Source organism: Uranotaenia lowii, chromosome 1 (genome assembly GCF_029784155.1).
Source record: "Uranotaenia lowii strain MFRU-FL chromosome 1, ASM2978415v1, whole genome shotgun sequence".
Taxonomy (NCBI): Eukaryota; Metazoa; Arthropoda; class Insecta; order Diptera; family Culicidae; genus Uranotaenia; species Uranotaenia lowii.
The window spans coordinates 203095740-203123561 of NC_073691.1; the positions used below are offsets into that span (position 1 = coordinate 203095740).

A 27822-nucleotide genomic window follows, 5' to 3' on the forward strand; every position below is an offset into this window, starting at 1 on the left:
TTTACTTTGTTACGGATTGTTACGCCATGCTAAGTTTCGTTATTTTTGCCATGAGTATTTGAATAACGTTAAAATTATCGCCCCTAATGTTGTTCAAAACTCAAGGTAAATAATAATTAAGGATGGTAAGTAAGTATTCGAATAACTTTTAAGCAAATTGGTGTTGATTGTGGATTTTTAATTTATGCATTTTAGTTTTACGGAAATGGTTAAGTCGCTTCAACAACCGTGAAAAGCCTGTGTGTTTAGAACTCATAAGAAAGCTTAAAATGGTTCCTTAACTCATGGACAGCAGCAGACACTTTGAAACAACCAGAAGCAAAAAGTGCATCGGCCGACAAAAGCATCACATATTCAGTAAGTTTTTCCATAACTGTTTATACATTTTTCATTTCATATGATTCTCCAATTCCAGATTGTGAAACCTCTCGCAAACTTCGTAATGGACGAGGGCAAGCCGGAATATCCGCTCATCGAGGACAAATACAACAAAGGGGGCTGACCCATGCCTAACGGTATCAGAACTCGGTCAAAGGAAATGTTAACCGCACATGACGCCTGCTACTGGCCTGGGTTTTTTTTTTGTTTGCGAACAGTACGACGAGGCGCTCCGAAATTTCATCCTCCCCCAGCAAGACACTTTTGGAAAAGACACACCACGTCCCGTAAGTTGATGTTTAATTAATTGGACTTATACATTTTTTAACCAGATCTTTTGTAATTGCAGTCGCAGAATGCGGTTGTTAAGTCGTACGACATCAAAGTTCTGGGGAAGTGAACACCATCACCTTCCATGATCAAGCAAACTGAACAGGAAAACTGAACGGAAAACGGAACTGAAAAGTTGCATCGAGAGGCCGGCGGAACTCGGGATTTTATACCTACCGGGTCAGAACAACCAGAATCAGGAAGCAGTTTTTTTTTTCTAAATAATATAATGAAGAAATTCTGTGGAAAAAAAATCAATAAATGTATTAATTTCTATAAAATGACTTATCAATACCCGAGGAAATATTAAAATCATTTAAAAAACAAAAGCATATTAAATGGCAATCGTAGAACCATTCATTTCATTATTGAAAACAATAAATTGTATCAATTTGGTTTATTATTATATTCATTGGAAATTCCGATAAAATGAATCCTTCGTCTCCTGATAAAAAGTATTGGATTTTCTTTTAGTGCAAAATTACTAAAATTCCCAATAAACCTCATAGCCCGATTTTGTTCAGTGTACATGCAGTAGCAGTGCTGCAGAACTAATAAAAAAAAGTTTACAAATGTTGTACCTAACTTTGAAAATTATAAAAAATAAAAATAAAAAATTTAATATTGAATAATACGAAAAATACCCTTCGAGTGCGAGCAAACCATAGATTTATACCGTATTTGTTTTTCTCCCCTCGGTCAGTGTTCCACCGTACCCGACAAAAACAAACACAAATCGTCGCCAGTGTATTGCTACCTCACTCACTCACACGCTCTCTCGCAACACTGGCAAAATTATCGGTGGGGCCACCGTCCGTATATAAGCAGAACTCCGACAGGTCAAAACCAGTGCAACACCGAGTTCCGAAAAAACCGTTCGCGATCGGACTTCAATGTTTACGTTGATAGAGTGTGGATGTTCTTTTTTTTAACGCGGAGATTTTACTAAATTTTAAGATTTTAAATTGTTGTCGTGTCAATAGTCATTAAGGAAAACTGTGATATTTAATCTGTGATAAATTCACAAGTGATATATCTGGTGACCGTACTAAAATGAGTGGCAAGGATGCTGCTCCTGATGGAGCAGCATCAATACATAACCTGACGCAACCATTGGAAAATGCTGAATCATCGGACAGGATGGAGGACGAAAACATAGAATTAGCGACAACAACCAAAGGAGGACCTGGAAAGACTACCGAAAAAATTTACAAAAACTATAATTACCAGAATGGAGACTGTCGACCATATCGGGTAATAGTGGAAAACACGGATATAGAAAGGAGGAAAGTAATGAACAGGCTGCAAGTAGGTATTTTACTTCACCAAAATGGGTTCGATAAATCCATCGACGACATCCGGAAGACTGCGAAGAACAAGGTAACAGTATATGTAGGAAACATCAAAGACGCAAACAGACTAGCTAATTGCCAAAACTTAAATCTGCAAGGATACAAATCGTACATTCCTAAGCAATTTGTAACGGTGACAGGAGTAATTTCCGGAATCCCACTGGAATTACAAGAAGACGAAGTCAAAAATTTTATAAAGGCTAAGGTTGAAATAGATTCCGTATTTAGAATGCATCGAATGAAAGACAAGAAAAAGGAACCTACTTATAAAATGGGAGTAGTGTTTCGAAGCAATACTTTACCGACTGACGTCAGCATTTATTCTGTGATACATAGGGTACAACCTTACATAAGAAAACCGATTATTTGTTTTAAATGTTTGCGTTATAACCACTTGTCCAAAAACTGCAAAGAAAAAAAAGAAAAATGTATGAATTGTGCTACCGAACACTCGCAAGAAAATCTATGTAATATTTTAAAGTGTATGTACTGTTTTAATGCTAATCATAAGACTACTGACAAAGAATGTCCACGATGGAAAAAAGAAAATGACATTCAAGCGATAATGGCAAAGAAATGTTTAACATATCAAGAGGCGAAACAATATTTTGAAATCCCAACTGAAAACTTTTTTGATGTTTTAAGAACGACAGAAGATTATCCAACTCCAGCAGAAGCATACTCTAAAGTAGCAGCAAATGGTCAAAACTTTCCTCAGCACTTACAACAAAAACGCAAGGAGTGGAGCTATGATGACAAGAGAATTAGAACAAGAAAAGAAAACAGAACACCAAACCAATCACAAGTAGATGTAGAAATTGTACCTGGGGTAGCCAGTATTTTGGGACTAAACCAGAAGGAATTTACAAAGAAGAGGAAGATGGAAGAAGAAAAAGAGGAGCCAAGAGGTATAGGGTTGTTCAATAAATATAGGGCAGGAGAGTTAGAAAGATTTAAAAAAGAAATAGAGGAATCTGTTAAAAAACAATCATTCGAAGAATGGAAACAAATAATATCATCAATAAACATAAAATTAGAAGCTATCGCAAAATCGCACGGAAAAACAGGAGGAGATATATCGGCTTGTATCATGGGTGAGCTAAATAAAATGGTGGGATCCCCGGGAGACAAATAACTTTACCGGCGATTTCAGAACATTACAAGCAAACATCCAAAGTCTATACAGGAATAAAAATGAACTAACACATGAACTTTACACCCAAAACTACGACGCAGCACTACTTTCCGAAATCTGGGTAAAGCCAGATCAACTTTTAACAGAACGATGGAACATACAGGGTTACCATCGTCTTCTTGCTCCTCGTGCCGATGGCTTTGGGGGCGTGGGAATTTTCCTAAAGGAAGAATTCCAGTTTAACCACATTCAGCTGTCAACATCAGACAACTTTGAAACACTTGGACTATCAATTTCAACGTTAGACCTTGTTTTAGTTGTTGTATATGTTAACCCAAGAATAACAATTACTAACTTAGAAACAGCAATCACAACACTTTTCAATGAAATAGCTAGATTCGGAAAAGTATTAATAGGAGGCGACTTCAACAGTCACAATGTGGCATGGGGATGTCAAGACACAAACAACAAGGGAAAGGTAGTACATGATGCCATCATCGGTTCAAATTTGATGTTACTAAACACCGGATCTATTACTTTTCTTCCCCCAGTCACTAACCAAAATTCTAGTGCAATTGATTTGACATTATGCTCTACCAACATGTTCAATATGGCCGAATGGAAAGTGTTGGAGAAAAATTTTGGTGGAAGTGGTCATCTCATTATCGAAACTTGCCTCGATATGAGTGTCAGGCGTAGACAAAAATATTATTACGACAAGCGAAAAATATCAGATGAAATGGCACTTATTAAACATTGGGAATTCAATGACCTGAAAGACCTCTCCAAACTTTCACAGGACATAACCAAAAAACACAAAAAAATAAACAATTACACACCAAAATACTACTGGAGCTCAGAGTTGTCTGATCTCTATGAACAAAAACAAAATTCTCTTCGAGAATACAACAGATGCAGCAGTAGTGAAAACTTAATCAAATGGAAAAAATCTTCAGCAAAATTTCTTAAATCTAAAATAAAGCATATTAAAGAAAAAATGATAGAGCTCTCTGGGTCTATAGATCCAAGAAATTCACAAGAAAACTGGAAACTAGTCAGAAGATTAAAATTCCTCCCCGTTACAAACCCTAAAAACAACCCTATCAATCACAACAAAGACATGGCTTTAAAATTTCTTACCAACAATTTTGGTCCATCAAATTTCAAAGAACCTCTTCCACCTGATAATAACACAAGAACAACAATACTTACCTTTCAACAATGGAAAAAATTCCTTAAAAATAAATCCCCAACATCATCACCAGGTACTGACTACATAAACTACGGTGCATTGAAAGATTTAGATTTACAATCAGCTACAAAAATTATAGAACTACTAAACGAAATGTGGCACAAAGGCATGTTAGACTATCATCTAAAGGAAATTAAGATAGTTCCGATTTTGAAAGCAAACAAACCACCAAATGAAGTTAATTCAAGTCGACCGATCGCGCTTTTGCCAACGGTAGTAAAAATTTTGAATGCAGCAGTTCTGGAAGATATACAACAAACGTGTGAAAGAAACAATATCATACCAAATTTATCCTTCGGTTTTCGTAAGGGAATGTCTACAGAACATTGTATAACTTTTGCAACAAATCTAATCAAAGCAGCACGCAGAGCAAACTATACAACGATTGGAGTTTTCTTCGATTTCTCCAATGCGTTTAATACCGTTGACGTTGAAAAGCTATACAGTTTAATGCTAACGAATGGTTTTAGCAAAGATACATGTACATGGGTACATAACTTCCTTAATAACCGGAAAACTTTGGTCTTTACCCAACAAGGAATTGTCAGTCAAACGATTTGTACAGGAGTTCCACAAGGAGATGTAATGTCACCTGTTCTTTTTAATATCTACACAGCCTCTTTTCACAACACAAATCTCGACCCAGATGTAACAACTTTACAGTTTGCCGATGATTTTCTGAAAATCGTCAAAGCAAAGTCACTAGAATCAGCTGTAAGAAAAATGCAATCCGAAATAGACAACTTTATGGCCACAGCTGCTGAGTTGGGTTTACGTCTTAATAGCTCAAAAACAAAAGCCATGCTATTTAAAGACAGTGATAAACAACTCTGCTTGACGATGGGAGGAGAAATATTAGAAACAGTGAGAAGCTATAAATATTTGGGTATAACATTAGACCAAACGCTAAGATACGGTATGCACATAAAAACACTAAAACAAAAAGTATTGGACAAACAGAACATGCTCAAAATCATAAGCGGAATCAAATACGGTGGTACACCAAGAGTAATGATGCTATATCACAAAGCTTTATACGGTAACTTTCTTAACTACGGAACTGTTATTTACGGTGGATCGCCGAAAAAATACTGTGATATGCTAGAAATCACAAATCGCCAATGTTTACGTATTGCTACAGGATGTACCAAAACCACACCTGTGAACACTCTTGCAGCCATAGCTGGCGAAGAACCTTTAAAATTTAAACGGATCTATTTAACCAAAAAACGCATAGCCTTACATATCCATCGTAATGACTTAATAGCACAACAATTACACTCCTTAGACCTTACAAACATCCAAAGTGAAGTAAAATACACATTTATGGAAAGAATTTTCATTAAATATGCTCAAGAATTCCAAACTATTTACACAAAAACTAAACCAGAAATCGAACTGAAAGTTGAAATTCAAGACAATATGATTGGTTCAACAATGAGAAAAAAAGAAACTTCACCAACTGTATTGAGGAAACTTGCCATAGAAATGATAAATAATCATTATAGCCATTGTGATCAGTGGTACACCGATGCTTCCAAAATGATGAACAAATGTGGCATTGGAATATATGACGCGTCTTCCAACACAAAGATTAGTATCTCCTTAGCATACGAAGTGAATATCGCAACTGCAGAACTCTTAGCTATTAGAGTTGCTTTGGAACAAATTGATGAAGCTAGATCTGGAACAGTTATTTTCACGGATTCGCAGGCAGCCTGTAAAATTATAAAAAAGGACATTATCAATAAACAATTCGACCAAATAACTCATGATATATGTACGCTTGCAACAACGAAGAAGGTTAAAATTCAGTGGATCCCCTCTCACGTTGGCATTGACGGAAACGAAAATGCTGACATCCTCGCGAAACAAGGATTAGATGGACCAGTAATACTTCAAAACAAACTACGACTTGAGGATGCATATAATCGATTCAAACTAGAAGCCCTGGAATCCACTAATGTATGGTATAAAAGTATGGCACAAGATGAAGGAAAAGGAGTCAAATTTTACGGTTTTCAACCTAATTTCTCCACAAAACCCTGGTATTGGAACGTCGAATTCAACAATTTCCAAATTCGAACTTTAAACCGTCTAATCAGCGGACACGACTACTCTCCTTATTACTTGGGATTAATGAGGATTCGAGACACAAAGCTATGTGAATTATGTAACACGAATTTTACAACAGAACACGCACTCCTAAACTGCATTCAATTTAATCACATTAGAAATCATTATGATTGGAATCGATATTCCAATCTTCTCGAAATGATTCAAAATTTCGATGAAGATAAACTAAGAGAAATCCTTAGTTTCCTAGAGAAAGCTCGAATGAAAATTTAAAAAAAGTCAAAACATCAAAGTTGAATTAATGATGAAATAAAAATGAACATCCCTATACCAGGAAGTAAGAATACACAAAAAAATCTTCGTAGTGGTGATATAGAGTATCAAACTCTCTGCCATTCTATACCAGATCTATACATACATACATACAGTGCAACACCGTCCGAATAAACAAACAGTTTGACAGCACCTAGTGGTGCACCAGTGCAACACTAGTGCAACACTCGGCATAAACAAATACGGTATTAGACAAGTCATGATGCAATACGTTTACAGATATATTAAAAACACATGGGTAATAATAGCATAGTGCGCAGTTTTTTTTTTCTTCTCCTCCATTTACCCCGGTGTACCTTATTTCAAAAATGATATTTATCAAATCAAACTAAACGGCATCACTTCAACGTGTTTATTTCTAGAGTTTGTTTTGATTAGGTCGTATGAGCCACATTGCATGTTCCGAGAAAATCGCTGTTGAAAACTTTTTTAATTCTAGTATTTTGAATAACACTGAGAGCTGTCTGGAAAACTGGTATGAGATGTGGAAATAGTTGGAGAACATGCTTATGTATTTAATATGGCTGTTCGTTTAGTAATATTCAGTGAAAATGTACTTACGACATTTTGCATTACCTACTTGGTGCTAACGTCGTTATGCAGATGAACATTAATTCCATTTTAAATTGATTGGATGTTTCTCAATCTTTGTAATTTCCATCGAAATTAATGGAAAACTTATATTTAACTTAATAGTATGCAGAGGGTTACCTGAAAGTTCCCATACAGTGATTACCGGAATCAGTGCTGCGAGGGACTGTCCATCACGATTGATTGTAGTCGACCGACTTAACATTGATGGCTTGCTGTTCTGTTATTTCAATGATCGTTCCCAGGAGCTCGGAAAAGTATCCAAATAGTCGCTAGTTGTTTTGATTGCCTCTGTAAAATATGAGACTGATGATTTGCGATTTTGCGCAGCAAAAATTAACATTAATTGAACTTACCTAGTTACATATTGAAGGCCTCTATTGTACCAAGATAGTAAAAACTACCATTTATCACGACCTCCGATTAATATTTTCACTTTTGTACACTTCCCGGGCACTTTACGGAAAAAATGCAAAAGGTCGCTTCAACCACTACGCCGAATTGTGGTTTTGCAACTTTTTGCATGCACGGCAAATTGCACTCGAAAATGAGAAAGTCATTATAGGGTAAATGTACCTAAGACAACGGCTTAAGGAAGCTGTTTTCATTAATTCAATAGAATTGCCTTCCATGTTGATTTGAAACTGATATTTATTCATTGAACTATATTTCGAATACTGTTTTATGAAACTATGTAGGAAATAGATCAATCCATTACGTACTTTTGAGTCAATTTATGATTTATTTTTCTCATTCAAGTTCCTCCATTGTCGTACCAGGTCCCTAATTCCATCGTACAAGGAGACCGGAATTGTCTCAATTTATTCCACCCTCTTCAGAAATACATTTAAAATTTTGCGGTTGCGGTTCATGCAATTAGCATCAGCTTACATCGAACGGATCAACCGCGCAGGATAACAGCAGAAGTTCTCTCGAGTAACCAGTCGCAATAAGCTATGAAACTAGGATAGCTTTATTCTAAACAGGTCTACCATTGCTTGGCTAATGCATCTGCAGGCAGCAAAGTATTATACCTTTTATTCAATTCTACCGAAATTGTCTCAAACTATTCCTCCCTCATGAGGGATAGATTTGAAATTTTGCGGTTGCGGTTCATACAAATGCGATTATTTACTTCGCACGGATCAACCGTACAGGGTAACTGCAAAGTTCGAGAGAGATCTAAGTCGCAATAAAATGGACTTGCCAAGAAATCCCAAGGTAGCGTTTTTGTAGCTAGGTACCATTGCTTGGCTAAGGCAATTACAGGCAGCACAATATTAGACCTTACAAATTGAATCCACCCTGCAAATGTATTTTGTACCAACACACTCTCCAATGGACAGGGCTGCCATGATCCAGGATTTGTCTGTAAAATAAGATTTTATAACATTCAAACAGACATTTTTCACAAATTACATGGCACAAATTTACACAGTAACTCCATATATTTAAAGAACATCAACATTTTTAATAGTACTTTATGTTTTTCTACGCATTGAGACTGAATAGTAAGACATTTGAGGAGAAGCAGAATCACACTTGCGTTTTGTCAACATGTGTATTCTTATGCATGTGGGAACCCTGGCGAATGATATCGACACAAAGCAACGCCACGTTGATGCGTGTAATGCGCATTAGACTGGTTCAGCTCATCTATTCGAGTTTTTTCGCGAGCGATAAAAGTTTTTGCAAAAATGTTTTTTTTTTGGAAATTGACACTTCGTTATTCTAACATTTTGTTGTTTGGGTTCAAATTTTTGGGAAATGACATAGAGTAATCCAACTGAGATTAAACTTATCGACTTTTTTCATTCAAATTGTAATATGTCAAAAACGACAAAACATCTTATGTTGAAAATTCACTGGGAATTTATAAAAATGCAGCAAACATGAGTCAAGTATTAAAACTTATATGGTAGAAATCAGAATATAAGCGGGTTTGATTTTGTTGAATTATGAACGACTATATGTACAAAAAATCATATCTACCGATTTTTTATCCAAACTTGTATTGAGATCCAAACCAGAGACTTTTATTTCAAAGTTTAAATGATCCATTTATCCAAATTCTCTTGTCATTTTGACCTTCAACGGGAATTTTTTGCATCGTTTTTCCATGCATCGTAAAGATTCAATAAAAATCGAGGTTTTCGGTCCAGGAATTGAAATTTTTTCCTCGAGTTGATCCCCATTTAGAGAATTTCTGAAAACTGTAGAAGTTTTAGTTTTAGTTTTCAAGGATCTCTCAGTGACCATTCTGTAGAGCAGGGGTTTTCAGATCGTGCTCCGCGGAGCACTTGGTGCTCCGCGAAGCTTTTGAAAGTGCTCCGCGACGTACACAACGAAAATCATAAACTAACTTTGAAAAACTCTGATATTTTTTATCGTTTCATTTTTATCGTAACATGGGAAAAAAATCACAAGGCATATAATACGAACGAATAAGTTATGTTTACTTTGATTTTTCTGGCGGCTGAATCCCTGCAGGGATGTGGCCAAAGAATGGTTAAAGTGCACTGCTTTGATTGAACAACGTTGTGTTGCAGGACTGAGTGTGCAAAACACTCAATGAAAAGGCTGGTCTTGCGCCGTACTTGGTGAGCTACCGATTGGAAAAGCTGAAGAAGCGCATACTATTGCTGAAAACTTAATCAAACCTTGTATTCAAGAAGTGGTCCGTATCATGGTTGATAATAAAATAGTGGAATTGGTGAATTCGATTCACATGTCTGACAACACGGTTTCTCGCCGAATTTGTGACATGGCTGAAGATGTTGAAAGCGATTGAGAACTTCAAAATTCGACATGCACCTTGACGAATCCACAGATGTAGCAGGACTAGCAATTCTGATGATATTTGTTCGCTATCAAGGTTCTGAATGTTTCGAAGAAGATTTGTTGCTTTGCAAACTGTTGCCAATATTCCAAGGGAAAATTGTATAGATGTATGTATGGACGGTGCGAAAGCTATAGTTGGAAATACTGCTGGAGTCGTGGCTGAGATCAAAAATTGCGGTAGTAGTCATTACATCCTTCATGAACATGCACTCGCTATGAAGAAACTTTCATTATCTTGGAAGGAAGTCTTGGACGAAAGCATAAAAATAATCAGCTTAATTAAGGCTCGATCGAAAAATTCAGGGTAATTCAAGACGTTTTGCGAAGAGATGGTTAGCCTACCGAAGATCGCTGGTTATCTCGTAGAAAAACGTTGTCTCGCCTGTTTGAATTAAGAATGACTTCAGTCTTTCAATGCAAGGTAAACGCAACCTGGACAGCTTTCCGAATTTAAAAAGCATTCTTAGAAATAACCTTGAAGTTATCATCCGAAAATTTCCAAGAATTATGACAATCACAACACTTGTCGTTGATAAATTTATTTTTGTTTTCCTTGGTGTGAACTTAAACTAACAGGCCCACGTATCTAGTGAAGTCATTTAAAATTACAATTACAATGTTTTGCCGCAGGATTAGTTCAGCTTCCAGCGAAATTTCCCGAATAATATCATAAAATAATAAAAAGATCGTAGACTTTAAATGCATGGAACAGGCTTTTTTTATGTCAAAGAAACCAGAATCATTATCATCGCAAGAATATGAATGCTTGATAGATATGACTTCGGATTCAAAGCTTCAGGAAGATTCGTATACAAAAAGTCATTGGAGGAGTATGAGTGTCTACTGAAAGATTAATTTTAAATTCAAGCAAAACTTATTCTTCGGCCGTTTTTCACAACTTATCTATGTGAGTCTGGATTTTCCACATACATCGCAACGAACACATAATACCGATCCCGACTAAACGCGGAACCAGACGTCAGGCTACAACTGACACCAATTTCACCAAACTTGTTACAGCTTGAAAAATCGAGGAAAACGTATTTGTTCTATTGAAATCATTAACTTTTGATGAAACATATTTTGTTAATAAAAACAAGACTATTCAAAGCGTAGCCGCATTCATTACTGATTTTATTGACTACGATGACAGGACACATCCTATTTAAACATGAAATACTATCAAGTTTTCAAAACTCGGGTTTTTCATTCTTTAAAAAATGTAGGTGCTCCGCCAAAATATTTGGTTTTAAAAAATGCTCCGCCGAGCAAATGATCTGAAAACCCCTGCTGTAGAGCAAAGCGTTTGGTCGTATGTGAGATATTGCAGTTTGAATGCAAGAAGTTTAAAAAGTCTAATTTTCAAATAATTGATTTATCTCGTGTTTCAAATACTTGGGAAAGGTTTAGTGTCATCATATAATAGAACCAAAAATAATCAAATCTTAAAATATGAAATAATTTTGAAGAAACAATGTCATTGGTGTTGAACGTTAGAAATGTGAAAGTTGAAGATATTCTTGCGTGCACCCAAACGTCTATTTAATTATGCACGATACAGTTAGTAAATAATTTGTAAAACACCAACCACTAAGCTAAACAAATCCATCAATTTTTTGTTTATTTGAAACCATGCATTATAAGCAATGCTGAATACATTCAAGGAATTTATTAATATAAATAGACTTTTTGCACTTATCTCCCAGCGCATCAAGTTTCTTGCTTTAAAATAAACAAAATTACTGTATTGTGTTGTGATTACTTGGAAATCCATTATGTTCATTCTCTATGAGTCCGACTGTGTTCAGCAAAAAATAGTAAAAATGAACCGGTCTAATTCCAATTCTTGCAAAACGGTTTCCTATTCCTGTCGCAAAATTACGACGAATTATGGGGCCCAAGTGATTCGATTTCAATTGAATATTGACAAATTTATATAGTTCAGATTAGTTTGAAATCATTTTTCTAATTTTATTTCAACACTTTTCTGTCGAATTTTATGATTTTGATCGTTATATGCATTGACAGGAAGCGATAAAACAAAGAAACACGCTGGGGGGATCACTAAGTTCGTTTTACAATATGGCGGAGTGCGTCAATAATTGAATTCACTTCGCAATTTCAATATCAAATAAATTAAGAAATAGTTTTAAAAGTGACAAATTTGTGATAGAAAATAAATTCACAAGCTTAAGTTTATCATGTGAAGTAGCCGATTAAAGTGGAAAGTGATTTTTCGGCTCTAAAACATGCATTCTTGAATTGCGACGAATCAGAGGGATACGACGGAGGAGGGTACACCTACCCTACGTCTTAATTTTAATTCATGTTCTAAAATTTATCTATTGATCAAATGAAACCAAACTTTTACCTGACGTAGATTACATGTTTTTCAATCGTTTGCAGTAAATAACTCCAATTTGACTACGTTGGTTCATACGACCTAATCAAAACAAACTCTAGATTTGCTTTTCTCGTCTGTTTTTGTTTCGTTTCTATGGTGCATCGAAATTCAGCAGAAAAAAAAACAAACGAAACAAAAAAGCAGTGATTTTACGAAAACATGGACATCTCCTGGTAAGATTAAATTGTGGAAGATTATAACAAATATATATATATATATTTTTAATGTTATGAACGCAGGCTTTCCGATGCTGAAATAAAACCGGATCCCGAGTTAATGATACCGGACGACTACCAGGAAAATGATGGAATTACCCAAGAAGTAACAACGGGTACGGCCTTGACTTCCAACGGATATTCTGTATCATTGCTAGCTTCCGACGAAGGAATGCAGGGCAACAGCAATGCTGGTATAAAAATTCCTGATTTTATTTTCCTTTTGAATATGTAATTTCGAGTTAATGAATAAAGTCAATAACCTATAACTTTGCTTTTTTCAGAACATGTTCCAAAGAAAGATAAACAAAAACATTCCAAGGATATGCTAAATGAGATTTTGGCCGGCATAAAGGCCAAACGTTATACAATTCACTATGCGGCCAAGATGTCCGGTGTTCCCCGATCCACGCTTCGATACCGATTGGCTGCTGAGCGAAAAGGTATTATAGGCAAAAAAGGGTTCACACGGTTCTCACTTCAGGAAGAGAGCTCGATTGCACAATGGGTACAAAGACAACAAAGCCGCGGTCTTCCCGTAACTAAGAAAGAAATCAGCCAGCGCGCGAAGGACATGCTAGATAAAAAACCAAGGGCAACGGAAAAAAAAATTCGCAATGGAATGCCAGGTTTGGAAACGTTCTTTACCATATATGTAGCTGTTTATTTAGGAACCTTGCTTTATTCCCCATAAACAGGTAGAAAATGGCTCGCTAACTTTCTCCAGAGAAATGAACATATTACATTAACGCCGGAATCTACCGATTCCTCGCTAAATGAGAAAAACATCCAGGACTGGTTTAAAAGGATTGGTGATTATCTCGAACAAGAAAAAGTAAAAGATGTATTGAATGATCCTACTCGAATCCTTTACGGCGATGAAACATTCTATCGATTACATTTAAAAATGCCAAAAACTAAAGTAGTGAACCCAAACGATACGTTGCGTTCGACAGTACTGTTTACATTTAGCGCCAAAGGGTCCATATACCCGGCAAATGTGTCACTGCCGGTGCCACGAATGTCAAAACAAATTGCCGATACCTTCCCAATTGGTTGGAAAATACACCAAACGGATGATGGTTTAATGAAAACGGCAGATTTTCATTCTTATATTCTCGATACACTCGTTCCCGCGCTACAGAAAGAAAAGGTACGGTTTCCAGTCCTGTATTTTATTCAGGGCTTTAAATCCAGGGCGGCCAGGTTGGCTGCTGACCTTTGCAAAGAGCTAGGAATTATTATAGTAGGTTTATATGAAAATTCCTCCAACGTGCTTCAACCAAAAGATACTTCCATATTCAAACCCAGCAATGTGCTGACGGATTCGTTCTGCGGAATTTGTACCGTTGATCGTAAACCGCTAACAATAACCGTTAATAACTTCGGAAAGCTTATACAAGATGCAATGGATACCGGAATTACAAAATATCGGATACAGATTGCTTTTCGGAACGCAGGTATCTATCCATTTGAAGCGACTGCTGTGAAATTTGATAAACGCATCACACCAAATTTTGCCGATGCTGAGCTAGACACATCGGATAATTCTCCGTCAGAAGAGAATATTCAACCAACAAGCGGATCAATCATACCACAGCCAATTGAGCCTAGGCTTTTAACTCCTCCAAACCCGCCTGCGTATTTACAAGTACCGACTAAATATATCGAGCAAGCTCTCGATATGATAGGCGAATTTCGCATCACGGAATACCTGGAACAGCCGCCTTATCTCCTGTCACCGGAGCAAAACATCATTCAGTACATGTACTTCAACATCTTAGCACCGCATGCCAAAAAGGCAGCTGCAGTAAAGATTGATCGAAAGACAGATCTGAACAGGGAATCGGTTTTCGTAAATGAGAATCCGCAGATCGATCGTGATAATAGTTGTTCTCTGGTGTCCTCGGATGAACCAGGTGGAACTATAACGGTTCAGGTGGAAATGGAAGGAGATCTAGAACTCAATTCTTAAATTAACTTCGTTCAAAACTGTTTTTCCCTGTAATGACCAATTATTATAGATATATAAGTTGCAAGGTCTGAATTAAGTTCTCTTTCATAGGCGATTTGACCAATACGCAACTGTATAGATTCCCAATTGTTCTCCTTGATCTGAGTTAATAGTTTATTGTTGTAACTGACAGGCTATGTAATAGATAATCAATTAAAAATTACAAAATAATACTGAACATATAGGCCTTGTCGGATGAACTTTTTTTTATGTTGGGAAACAGACCAATTGCGGTAAATTTTCGGACAAAATAAGTGCTGCTAGGAGATTCAATCTAGTTTACCGTCGTTGGATGACGACATTAAGAAATGCCAAAAATAGTATAGCATAGTTATGATTTTGTCCCTTGACTCTTACTTTGTATCGATAGGGTGACGTTAAATCAATAAAGAACAATTAAAATTTCCATTTTTAAATTGACTTCCGTTAATATCAGTTTAGAATGTTCCTATCCTAGTTTTGTTAGTTGATTGCGTGTTCAGAATCTAATAAGTCATGTCCATAATAATCATTTCCTTGACCCTGATATGATTTGCTGACGAAACGAGCGCAACTCTAGAACTACCTCCAAATTTTGTTTCTTACTAGACTTACCTGGATATTCAATAAGTGTTTCTCTCAAATGTCATCAGGAATTATAAGAACGGTTTGTATTAGTTTTTCAACTAATTTTATTAATTACGAGTTTACAGACAACTACGGTTATCCGTTTGTTGATGTTTCAATTCTAACCTATAAAAGTAGAGGAAATAATAATTACTGGATGTTTCAAAGACACAAAGAAAAAACGCTTACCGTAGTCATGGAACCATCCTCAAATACAATTTGCCATGAGAAGCGCAGATTCCTGCAAATCCTCTTAGCGTAGTCGCCGGGCTTCACGTTCAGATTCGAGCAGGGTCAGGATGTCACCCTCTCGCACGGGGCCCTTAACGTTGCGGATGATCTGACGGTTCTGTTCGTTGATGAATTCCACCTTAACCTGCGTACACTGGCCCTGGGAACCGGTACGGCCGAGGACCTTGGTGACGCGAGCTAGCACAACGGATTTGTCCATGGTTTTCTGGGGTTTTCACGGAGTTAAGCGGAAACACACGTGCGGTCACTTGCGACAAAACACTGGAAAAGAAACAATCAGCTTTGAGCGATTTGACAGTTCTCTGACTTGAAGTACCACAGTAGATCGAAAGCTTTCAGACGTCATTTTGAAAGCTTTTACAGTAGAGGCGCCCTCCGTTTCCGGTATTTACACCCAGTGCTAAAAAGTTCAATAACACTGTTAAAATAATCTGAAATTAAAAGTATTGTTCATTTTGTTTTAAATTATAAAAATCCCGCACGAAAGGATTGAAGTGTCGTAACCGCTACAATTTAGCCAAATCCTGCTTCCGCCATGAAATTTTATAGTGAACTGATTCAGTTTAGGCTGCTCTAAACGATTCTTCTTGAAAGAATGATGTCATATGTATCTTTCTCATACCTTGTTTCAAGTCGAAGCCTGAAGTTTCAACGAAGGTTAAGAATCGTTTTTCGTTGAGCTGACGATCAACAAATAACAAATAACTGATTCAATCTTTTCTAATGTATATGAGATGAACACAATTATATTTAATCAATCAAATAATATTTAACCGTCTTTATTTTCAATTGTATTTTATTATGGGTAAGCTCTCATTCTCGCACACGAAGCTGTTTTTGTTTTGTAGTGGATTTTAACGCTCTCGCGTTATTCATCCTTTAAACCACACGAATCAGTCATCGAACTTGCATACAAAACATAAGAAAATCTAAGTCGGAATTATTGGTTTGGATTTTTTTTTGTGATTTCTAGCGTAACATTTAAAAAGGGCGAAACTAGCAGTTAGCTCGAAACGAGAAAAACGCGTTTGAAAATTCGGAAAACCTATTCACATCCTATTTATAAAATCGACCACTTTTTGTTCAACAAAATCAAGAAATGTGCATTATATTCTTTTATTGTTCGATGGTTATCAAGAACTTTAACTTTTTTCTCGTAATTTCAGAGATTTTCGAGTTTCGCCCTATTATTGTTTTCGATTTCAGTTACGCCTGCAAGTTTCGCCCAATTGATCGGCCGTTTTTGTTTTGGTTTTGAAGTTACGCCCATTCATCCTACACGCAAAAACTAATTAGGCCGTTTTGTCACACACGGTCAACTCAGTTACGCCTTTTGGCTCTACACGAATAGAAAAATTCACTCCATTTTGAATAGGCGTAACTTCACGTTCCAACGAAAATGCATCAACAGGAAGTTTCGCCCAATTGAATTTTATCAATTTTTTGAAAGTTTTAAGTTATTTTAAGATGAAACCGCGTTTGATAGGTAAAGTGCAACCGCGTGCATCCGGATTGACCGTTAACTCGATTTGTTTACATTTGGCAGTTTCGCCCTTTTTAAATGTTACGCTAGATTTACACACAATTTTTAAAATTTATTCGTGAACTTTTTATCAACGGGCGTGGAACTGTCAATAAAGCGCAAAACATCAAAATTTTTTGTTTAGTTTTTTGTCATTTGAAAGATTGTTGAAAACAAAGGCAATTTCTTGAATATTTTAAAGTTGATTTTAATGATGAAGGTGACTTGGTATAATAAATAGAAAAAATATTTCTAAACGTGACATTTGAATTTGTCTTTAAAAACAATCAACTTTATAAGCTCATGCGTTTTTGTATCTTGGCTTAGCTTCCAATCTTTATTATTCATCATCTTTGAAACTGCACCGCAAGGCGCTATTGTGCTATAGTCCAATTCGAATGTTGTCCCATCACGAAACTACCTCGAAATTTCTATTTTTTCTTTAGCGGAAACAAGAACGAAGTGTCCCGCTGCCTGAGCCACTGGAAATCTTTATTTTTTCTCGTAAAATTTGGTGATATAAAGTTAGTGAAAATAGGAACCGCTTGCAGTAACACCATGGCCGTAACAAACGTGACCAGTGCCGAACAGTATCAGAAGTTGATAAGGTGAGAAATGACTATCCAGTAGAATTGTTAAATAATTAATCTTCTCGCATGTACATCCTCTTACAGCGCTCCTTCCGTCTCCGTGGTGCTGTTTAGTGCTGAATGGGCTGAACAGTGCAAACAAATCCTGTCGGTACTATCGGAGATGTCCAAACAGGCGACATTCAGTGGGCTACAGTTCTTGGATGTTCCGGCTGAGGAGCTATCGGAAATTTCCCTGAAACATCAAATCGATGCGGTACCAACGGTTATTTTTTTCAAATCTGGTTCAGCCGTAGATCGCATCGACGGAGTGGACATTGCGGCATTGACTGCCAAATGTCGCAAGTTCGGAGGAGCTCCATCAAGTGCGGCGGGCTCCCTGGAAGATCGCCTCAAAGCTCTTATCAACCGGGGGAAGGTCATGATCTTCATGAAAGGAGATCGTAACACGCCTCGATGCGGGTTCTCCAAGCAGCTGATAGCTATCATCAACGAAACTGGGTGAGTGTTAGAAAGTACCATCAATAAGAAGCTTATTTGAAATTCTAATTCATCTTCCTTGTTTGACCAACCCTAGGGTTCAGTATGACACGTTCGATATTCTAACAGACGAGGAGGTGCGACAGGGACTGAAGACATACTCGGATTGGCCGACTTACCCGCAGGTTTACGTGAAGGGCGAGCTCATTGGTGGTTTAGATATCATCAAAGAGTTGTTGACTGCCGGAGAACTACAAGCGACTTTAAATGCTGAATAAAATGTTGCTTAGAAATTCTTTGGTGCTTTTGTCTTAGGTTTGAGTTTTGTGTTTGAATGGAAAGCTTCAAGACAGTATGCTCAATATGTTTCGTTATGATTACTCTAATAAGTGACGATATAGATTTTAATGATTTAGAAAAATAGAATGCCTTTTTATTTGTCCATCTTACAATTTTTATCTAGTTTTCTCTTGGTCCTCATTTGAATAGGTACAGAATTATTTATCTTTTCGTTTCGTTTTACGATCATCATCATTCGACCGAATTTGTTAATTTCGATGAATTTTTACAATGAGCGATCAGAAAGCAGGCATATGTACCTAAATACTTCCTCTGGCATGGCATGTACAATAGACTGCCCCAAATTTGTATGGGAAATTTAAAACCTGAAAAATGTTATACGCTGCAGGCTAAAATTGATCCTGGACCTAGTACAAGATCTCATGCCAAATTTGGGCCTGATCGGACCACGGGAAGGGGTCGCTCAACGAGCCTGAAGTTTGTATGGGATTTTGAGACATTTTGTTCGAGAGGAACATGAAAAACCAGTTTTTCGTCAATAACTTTTGTCTCCTTCAACCGATATCTTTCAAAAACGGGTTTTCTTAAAGCCTAAATTATGACAAATATTTCATCCGAAGGTTGCATTTCACTTAAACTAAAGATAAAAAAGTTATTAAGCTTCAAAAATTGGTTAACTTTTTTAAGGGTGGTATTCATCACTGTTTTAATGAAGCGAAAAAAGTTCGACCAGAACACTCAATGTGAAATGCATGCCGTTTCTTCAAATGATGACCGATTTTAACCATTGTTGTTGCGCTCGATTGCAATTTTTGATGTTTTTATAATATTTGAGTTTGAATGATATTCACTTGAGAGTTCGGAAAGAAGTAAGGGCGGACAAATGCTTGACAATTGAAAAAACTATTGCATAACCACAGGGGCTTAGGAACATGACTGGACGATTTGTGATTCCAGTAAAATAACCATTTTTCATCAATAACTTTGGTTCCCGTCGGCCGATTTCTTTCAAAATTGGTTTTTCTTAAATCCTAAATTATGACAAATATTTCGTCTGAAGACTGCATTTCGATAAGAGTTAAGATAAATAAAGTTATTAGGCTTCAAAAATGGGCTAACTTTTTTACGGTGGTATTCATTACCGTTAATGAGGCGTCAATATGTTCGACCACCCCGTCTCATTAACAGTGATAAATACCATCCTTTAAGAAAAACCGATTTTGAAAAAAATCGGCCAACGGGAACCAAAGTTATTGATGCAAAACAGGTTGATCATGTTTCTTCCAAGCAAAATGTCTCAAAATCCCATAGATTTTTCAGGCTCGTTGAGCGACCCCTTCCCGTGGTCCGATCTGTCCTAAATTTGGCATGAGATCTTTTAATAGAACTAGAATCAATTTTAACCTGCAGCGCATAATATTTCATAGGTTTTAGCTCCCATTCAAATTTGGGGCAGTCTATTGTACATATTTTCGCCTTTGGGCGGGGTTTATGTTTCATCTTTTCTACCTAACTTGGGATCTTTTTTTTTCTCAAAAAAGCAGTTTTTTTTAAATCACTGGTTTATCAAAAGACTTTTTAAAAGAAAATCCCAGCAATTGGGATCAAAACCGAGGCTATGTAGAAACCAGAGAGATTTTAAAGATGGTAACCGTAGTGAACGACTGTGCCGAAAGAGGTGCTGCATTGATTTCGGAATTTAATGGTAAAATAACCAAAAATTAAGAACAACTGCAATTTTTATTGAAGGTAGTTGAAGCACATCGAAAAAACTTCAAATCTCCAATAAAAATTATTGTATCTGAAATGTTGTGCTTAAAATTTGAATTTTGTTAATTACTCTTTGAATAAAAAAAAGATTTTGAATAACTTCACGTGTCAACCTCATTATTTTTTGTTATATAAAAACCCTCTAAACCAAATAAAGTACTTGGTTTTAACTACAGCTAAAATTATAGAAAAACGTGAAAAGACTGTAAATGTGACTGTTTTTCGAAATTTTTTTTTATTGGCATCACAAATCTTCCGGTCATGTTCCCAAGCCCCTGTGGTTATGCAATATTTTTTTTAATTGTCAAGCATTTTCCGCTCCTACTTCTTTCCGAACTATCAAGTAAATATCATTCAAACTCAAATATTATGAAAACATCAAAAATTGCAATTGAGCGCAACAACAATGGTTATAATCGGTCATTATTTGACGAAACGGCATGCATTTCACATTGAGTGTTCTGGTCGAACTTTTTTCGCCTCATTAAAACAGTGATGAATATCACCCTCAAAAAAGTTAACCAATTTTTGAAGCTTAATAACTTTTTTATCTTTAGTTTAAGTGAAATGCAACCTTCGGATGAAATATTTGTCATAATTTAGGCTTTAAGAAAACCCGTTTTTGAAAGATATCGGTCGAAGGAGACAAAAGTTATTGACGAAAAACTGGTTTTTCATGTTCCTCTCGAACAAAATGTCTCAAAATCCCATACAAACTTCAGGCTCGTTGAGCGACCCCTTCCCGTGGTCCGATCTGGCCCAAATTTGGCATGAGATCTTGTACTAGGCCCAGGATCAATTTCAGCCTGCAGCGTATAACTTTTTCAAAAGTCGTGTCATTTGGGGCAGTCTAATGTACAAGTTTTTATTCCTTTATATTCCACCTGGAGTCCAGCTTTGATCCCATCCGGAATTGTGTTGAGATTTGAGGAATGATCCTTAAACTAACGGTAGTGTAGGACTATCGCAGACTTCAAGACTCGAGCTCTATGATCCTGAGGGTTTCGATTCACACGTTGGTATAGCTAGCACATTGGCGTGAGTTGGTCAATTTAACATGTGAACAAACAAAATAAAATATTTGAAGAAAAGATGGCAATGTCTTGGATTTTTTTTTCTGTACCTACTTCAGCTTGGCAACTTTTAAAGAAATGACAAAATTTATCAATTTTGACGAAAATAAAAAATATGACGAAACTGACATGAACGATTGAAATGACAAAAACAGAAAAATTAAAAAAGGGACCAAAATGACAAAAACGAAAAAATTACAAATGAAGAAAATGGAAAAAAAAACTACAAAAATGACAAAAATGATAAAAATGACAAAAATGCCAAAAATGGCAAAAATACCAAAATTACAAAAACGACAAAAATTACAAAAATGACAAAAGACGACAAAAATGATAAAAGTGACAAAATTGACAAAAATGATAAAAATGACAAAAATGCAAAAATGGCAAAAATTGCAAAAATGACAAAAAATGCAAAAATGACAAAAATAACAAAAAGACAAAAATGGAAAAATGACAAAAATGACAAAAATGAAAAAAAAGACAAAAATGACAAAAATGACAAAAATGACAAACTTGACAAAAATGACAAAAATGACGAAAATGACGAAAATTAAAAAAACGACAAAAATGACAAAAATGACAAAAATGACAAAAATTACAAAAATGACAAAAATGACAAAAATGACAAAAATGACAAAATGGACAAAAATGAGAAAAATGACAAAAATGACAAAAATGACAAAAATGACAAAAATGAAAAAAATGACAAAAATGACAAAAATGAAAAAAATGTTTTGTTTGTTTGTTTGTTTTATTTATTTTTAAAGAGACTTTAAATTTATAATTCATTCGCCTCTTTTAGATAGAGCAAAGACAATTAAGTAACTATCAATAAAATCATAAATCAAATACACTTAAATAGTTCCGTTGTTCTTAAAAATTCCAATAATTTGTCTTCGATTCCTTGTTCGTTTGCTAATATGTTTCGCACTCCATTGGGTAGATCATTTGCAATTCGTTGATGCTCGTAGATAGGACATTCCGCTAATATGTGTTCGACTGTTAGGAAAGTCCCACAATTGTCACATTCGGGTCGTTGATTTGGTCCTGCACCTGTGTAGTGACAGTGGGTCATTCTCGTATGCCCAACACGCATTCTCGAAAGCACGCGCTGTTCGTTCCGTTTTTCTCTGTCTTTCCATTTTGAAGTAGTACCTTTAATTTTTCGAGTGAACAAATTTCTCTCCTCGTTCCAGCTTGATTCCCAAGAACTTTTAACAATTTTATCAATCCATAGTTTTAGGTCTTCCCCAGGAACATTGCTTCTCCAGAAACTCATACTATGCCCGACTCCAGCTAATTTATCGGCCTCTTCGTTGCCCAAAATTCCGCTATGTCCCGGGATCCAGATAAATGTTATCTTCGAAAGGTCTTTTGATTCAAGCTCTTTAACCCATGGATGTTTCGATCGGCCAGTTTCAAACGCTTTTAACGCGCTTGCTGAATCGGTAAATATAGCATACTCTTTGATTTCATTATTGGGGATCGAGTTTACAGCAATAACCAAAGCTGCAACTTCAGCCGAGAAAACCGAACATGAATTTTCTAGCTTAGAAGAAATTGAGTGTGTTGAGGAAAAAACTCCAGCGCCAACTCCGTTTACAGATTTTGATCCGTCGGTGAAAATTCGTTCGTGGTTCTTGTATTTTCGGTTTATCAGTTCATTGAAAATTATTTTAATTTTTGAGGGATTATCTCCAGCGCGTACTTTTTCTTTGATGCTCCAGTCGATCCTAGGTGGAGGGTGATTCCAAAGTCGGTCACGTACGTTAGGTGTCTCAGCGACCTCAGGCAAGTTTACTGCAAATTGTTTTGTGAGTATGCTATTAGTGTGCTGTAGTAGATGTGGTTCTTCTCCGCTTGTTTTCCCTAGAAACCCAACAGTTCGGTTCGTTAAGGTTTGGGTTGCTTTCAGGATAAACGGTATGCATCCAGATTCGATCATAAGAGTGGGTAGGAGAGCTTGGCATATGTCCTGATGCTTTTCTTATGATCGTATTGTAGATGGGAGCTAGTGTAGAGACTAGCTGATCGAAACCACGACAGGTCATTTCAATACCGTAGAGTAATTTCGAGGTCAGTATGCTATTTCCAATACGAATTATTGTGTGTCGATTGTTATTTGGATGTCGGTTGCTTATTACCGATAACAATCTCAGTCGGCTTTGGCACTCGTTCTTTACTGTTTCGAAATGTCGATTGAAACTCAATGATCTGTCGAAAGTAACACCTAAGATTTTAACGGCCTTTCTAAAAGGTATTACATTTTGTTTAATCTTTACTACACGGTCGTGTGCTCTGTGATTCGAGTTACAACAATGCAAGATGCAACTTTTTTCGGCTGATATCACGAAACCGGTTTCGTCTGCCCACTTAGATACGGAGCGAATAGCGTTCTGTAGTTTTCTACGAGTTTTTATATAAGACTTCCCAATTGTAATAAGTAATATATCGTCGGCATAAGAAAATGCATACATGTCCTTGGGTAGATTAACAAAAATGTTGTTCATGGCGATGAGGAAAATAGTAACCGAGAGAACCGACCCTTGTGGGACTCCAGTTTCTTCGCAAAAAGATTGCGAGAGTGAGTCGCCGATTGCAACTTGAAATGAGCGATTAGATAAGAAATTTTCTATAAAAACACATAACCGTCCGTTAAGTCCCCATTTTATCAGTTGTTTCAGGATGGCATCCCTCCAAACGCGGTTATATGCTTTGGATAGATCCAAAATTCCCATATCGATATGATGGCCTGATTCTCGTGCGTCATCTAGGACTTCCCCTAGGCAAGCGAGATAGGTACCACATCCACGACCTTTCCGAAAAGCGAATTGACGATTATCGAGTAAATCATTTTCTTCTAAAATGGTAGTCAATCTCCTATTTACCATGCGTTCTGCTATTTTACCGATACAACTAGTGAGGCTTATGGGACGATATCCCTCTACTTTACCATGGTCTTGTCCATTTTTTGGTATAGGTATAACGATGCTCTTACGCCAATCGTCAGGGAAAATCCCAGTTGTCCAGATTTCGTTGATGCAGTTCAGAAGAACCTTTTTTCCGGTGAAAGGTAACCTTTTGAGCATCGGGTATCCTATGATGTCAGAACCTGTGGAATAACCTTTCACGTGTTCTAAGGCATAATAAAGCTCTTGTATGGTAAACGGTTGATTGAAATCTTTAGTATCGCTGTTGTCGATATGAAATGGGCTGATTTGAAACTCGGTCCTTTTTTTTTAATTTCAAAAACTGTTCGCTATAGTTATCGTTCGCGGAAAGCGATTGGAAAAACTTGCCAAATTCGTTCGCGATCGTTGGTGCATCGTCAGTCAATTTATCATTTATTTGCAAAGTAATTCCTCGTGATCGCTTTTTACCGCTCAAGCAATTAACTCTTCGCCACAATTCTGAGATAGGACTGTCTGGGCTGATGCCATCTAAAAACTCCTCCCACGACTTTTGCTTGGACTCTTGCATAGATTTACGAGCAGCGTTTCTTGCCTTTTTGAAGTGTTCTAGAAATTCTATACGTCTTGGGTCATCTTTAGGTGTTTTTTGAAGTTTTCGTAGAGCCTTCCGTCGAGTTTTGATTGCCTGTTCTACTTCCTTGTTCCACCAGTGAACAGCTTTTACTCCGGGTTTACTACTGGTGCGGGGAATATTTGCAGTTGCCGCTTGCTGAATTCGTTCGGTGAAATCTGCAATTGAGTAATTGTGGGAAGGATCAAGTGAATCCATAACGGCATACTCAAAGTTTTCCCAGTCCGCTTCTCCATACATCCATCTTTGTCGTCGAGTGGTTGTAGGAACAGTTTCATTGGTTTTGATTTCGATCGGATGGTGATCGCTGCCAAGGGAGTCCCAGCTGATCTCCCATCGAATAGTGTTCAGCAGGTCGAAAGAAGCGATGGAGAGGTCAATATGGCTAGATTGATTACCCCGGTGGAAAGTCGTTGTTCCATCGTTGAGCACGACTGCGTTTTCTTCCTCGATCGTTCGTACTATTGAATTACCTCTGTTGTCGTTTTTAGGAGAGCCCCATTCCGAATGATGAGCATTAAAGTCTCCTAGTATGAGATATGGTCTTGAGATTTGTGATATCAAACCACGGAAGGTTTGTTCGAAATCGGTTTGATGGTTTGAAGTGGGAACGTATACTGAGACGATTGTAATGTTGTTGACGGTTAATTTGACTGCTGTTGCCAGTAAAGGTGTTTCCAATCTCAGCACTGAATGAGGGATTGTTTTAAGAACGGCGATACTGACATTCTGCCAGCTATTACTTCCATGTTTGGTGTACCAGCAATAACGTCCTCCTAACCAAGAGTTTAGATTTTCGGTGGGGTTGGTATGAGTTTCCTGGAGTGCAAGGACCATTGGGGAATTCTGAGCAGTTAGAAGTACAAGGTCATTTAGGTTGTTCGCCAGCCCGTTGATGTTCCATTGTAGACACAGTCGACGTTTGACATTGTGTTGGTTGGATTCGTTCTGCAGTAGGACTCCGTCGGAGTAGTTCGCTGCGGGACCATAGCTGATTTCCGGTTGATCTTCGTTGTTGGATTCGTCTAAAAGATTGAGTGCACTGGTATTTTGTTCTGTTGAAAAATATAATACGGTACTTGCCTGTGTATTGGCAGGTTGCCCTAAACGGACAACCGCCAGAGGATCTTCAGGTGTTTCTGGTACTTCTCTGGTCGGGGTCAGAATTGGGCTACGCTTTGGTGATTCAGATGGTTCGTTTCGGTTGGCCTGTTTGAAAGATTCACCATCTACGGGTTGGGGTATGACGTCCCGGATGGATTTTCTTTCGAAAAGCCATTCCGTACGTAGTTGTTGAGTATTTATAGGCATGTAGGTGTGTGAATTGCTGGATGTAAGAGTATTATCGATGACGGTTTGACGGAATTTATTTTTATGTTGATCGTTAATCGTTTTTTCGGTTTGGTCCGCCATGAGGAGTTCGAGCAGTTAGTTCAGGAGTTTCCGTGTCAGATGCGTACATATCCGTTTGCCGAGCAACCGTATCCATGTTTTCTTGATCTTGAGTAACCATGTGGGAAGTCTTCTTCATTGGAGGGCTGATAGAGGTAGCTACTCGTCTTTGTGAGATTCCTCTGTTTCGTTTGATTTCGTTTCTTTGCTCAAATTTATCAGGGTTAATAGTTCGTGATCGGCTTCTAGTTTTATTTACAGTCTGGTTGTCTTTTGTGGTTTCTGTATTGTTGTTACCGTATCGTACATTTAAATCTTCTCTTAGATTTTTAATTTCATTAAGAAGCCTTTCGATTTGCATTGACTGTTGTTTGTTGTTGATTGTCAAATTTGAGATTAGTTCATCCTTTCGTCTGTTTTCCTTGATAAGTTCGTCAAGTTTAATTGATTCGATTCGGCTTTGAGCTGTAGCTTGAGCGTAACTGTTTTGCCCGTTTTCGACTCGTTTTCGAGCTTCTGCGTAGGTGATGTTGGAGTCGATTCTAATTTTGATTATTTTGGCTTCTTTTTGATAAACTTCACACTTTTTGTTGCCTGGTCTATGTTCTCCTTTACAATTGCGACAAAATTGAGGGTTATCGCATTCGGACTGTTCGGTAGTGCTATCAGTTTCATCAGTCTTTGTAATCGGATGTTCTGTTGAGCAGTTGTAACAACGTTTCGGTCCTTTACAATGTTTAGAGGAGTGTCCATACTCGAAGCATTGATAGCACAACATGGGATTGGGATAGTATGTTCTGGTGGCGACTCGTAGCAGTCCTACCTTCACGTATTCGGGGTAGGTTGTTTGTTTGAAGGTGAGAATAAGTGTGGGGGTGTTGATTTTTAAACGGTCTTGCGAACGAGTTATCCTGCGAACGTCTGAAACATTTTGGTTTGCAAGTTGTTCCTGAATGTCCTTTACGCTCATTTCGATTAGGTCAAACGATGAAATGACGCACTTGCAGAAGTTTAAAGTTGGGTGATAGTTAACTGTTATCTTAGTGCCATCGAGTAGAGATTTTAGAGTCAGCAATTTGTCAACCTGTTCTTGTTTCCTCGTCTTTATGGTGTATTTTGTACCTTAGGCTTCGCTATATGCGGATTCGACACTACCAACTGCCTTTTCGACCGATTCGCCTATTACAAACGGGTTTTTGGGTAAAGTATGCCCATCGATTCCAGTCATTTGGAGGATGATAATTCGACCGAATTCCCTGTTCTGGTCCATAAACGATGGAAACCTGCTTCCAAGAGGTCCATCTAGGGGACCTCCGCTGGCGGAGGCCATTTCTTCTTAGTGGCTCGATTTTCTGCGATATGTAAGTTTT

At 37.2% G+C, this 27822-nt stretch overlaps 4 protein-coding genes and 1 long non-coding RNA gene across 5 annotated transcripts; 3 read left to right on the top strand and 2 right to left on the bottom strand.

Annotated features, from left to right (window-relative positions):
* Positions 1-33: 33 nt before the first annotated feature.
* On the top strand, positions 34-902 carry LOC129744325 (uncharacterized). The gene is made up of 3 exons (XR_008736890.1): positions 34-357; positions 416-665; positions 728-902. It is a non-coding gene; the product is annotated as an uncharacterized LOC129744325 (long non-coding RNA).
* Positions 903-12374: 11472 nt separating this feature from the next.
* LOC129744303 (uncharacterized) lies at positions 12375-15337 on the top strand. Its single transcript, XM_055736773.1, has 4 exons — positions 12375-12865; positions 12932-13101; positions 13192-13536; positions 13606-15337. Exons 1-4 carry the CDS (start codon positions 12852-12854, stop codon positions 14880-14882), a joined length of 1806 nt encoding a protein of 601 aa, XP_055592748.1. The 5' UTR covers positions 12375-12851; the 3' UTR covers positions 14883-15337.
* A 231-nt stretch (positions 15338-15568) lies between these two features.
* LOC129744316 (40S ribosomal protein S28) lies at positions 15569-16059 on the bottom strand. The gene is made up of 2 exons (XM_055736798.1): positions 15717-16059; positions 15569-15653 (listed from the first exon to the last, which is right to left on the bottom strand). The coding sequence occupies exon 1, from the start codon at positions 15976-15978 to the stop codon at positions 15781-15783; it is 198 nt and encodes a 65-aa protein (XP_055592773.1). The 5' UTR covers positions 15979-16059; the 3' UTR covers positions 15569-15653; positions 15717-15780.
* A 1608-nt stretch (positions 16060-17667) lies between these two features.
* LOC129739694 (glutaredoxin 3) lies at positions 17668-18777 on the top strand. The gene is made up of 3 exons (XM_055731192.1): positions 17668-17909; positions 17976-18392; positions 18469-18777. The coding sequence occupies exons 1-3, from the start codon at positions 17860-17862 to the stop codon at positions 18647-18649; spliced, it is 648 nt and encodes a 215-aa protein (XP_055587167.1). The 5' UTR covers positions 17668-17859; the 3' UTR covers positions 18650-18777.
* A 7667-nt stretch (positions 18778-26444) lies between these two features.
* LOC129738303 (uncharacterized) lies at positions 26445-27422 on the bottom strand. Its single transcript, XM_055729488.1, has one exon. It carries the CDS (start codon positions 27420-27422, stop codon positions 26445-26447), a length of 978 nt encoding a protein of 325 aa, XP_055585463.1.
* Between the last annotated feature and the right edge of the window lie 400 nt (positions 27423-27822).

Excerpts from the sequence above, each read along its gene's own strand:
- LOC129744303 (XM_055736773.1), top strand. Across the intron at positions 13,102-13,191 it reads GCAGGGCAACAGCAATGCTG|AACATGTTCCAAAGAAAGAT; the intron begins GTATAAAAATTC and ends TGCTTTTTTCAG. Across the intron at positions 13,537-13,605 it reads AATTCGCAATGGAATGCCAG|GTAGAAAATGGCTCGCTAAC; the intron begins GTTTGGAAACGT and ends CCCCATAAACAG.
- LOC129744316 (XM_055736798.1), bottom strand. The coding sequence starts at position 15,978 with ATGGACAAATCCGTTGTGCTAGCTCGCGTCACCAAGGTCCTCGGCCGT.
- LOC129739694 (XM_055731192.1), top strand. The coding sequence starts at position 17,860 with ATGGCCGTAACAAACGTGACCAGTGCCGAACAGTATCAGAAGTTGATA. Across the intron at positions 17,910-17,975 it reads CAGTATCAGAAGTTGATAAG|CGCTCCTTCCGTCTCCGTGG; the intron begins GTGAGAAATGAC and ends ATCCTCTTACAG. Across the intron at positions 18,393-18,468 it reads GCTATCATCAACGAAACTGG|GGTTCAGTATGACACGTTCG; the intron begins GTGAGTGTTAGA and ends GACCAACCCTAG.
- LOC129738303 (XM_055729488.1), bottom strand. The coding sequence starts at position 27,422 with ATGAGCGTAAAGGACATTCAGGAACAACTTGCAAACCAAAATGTTTCA.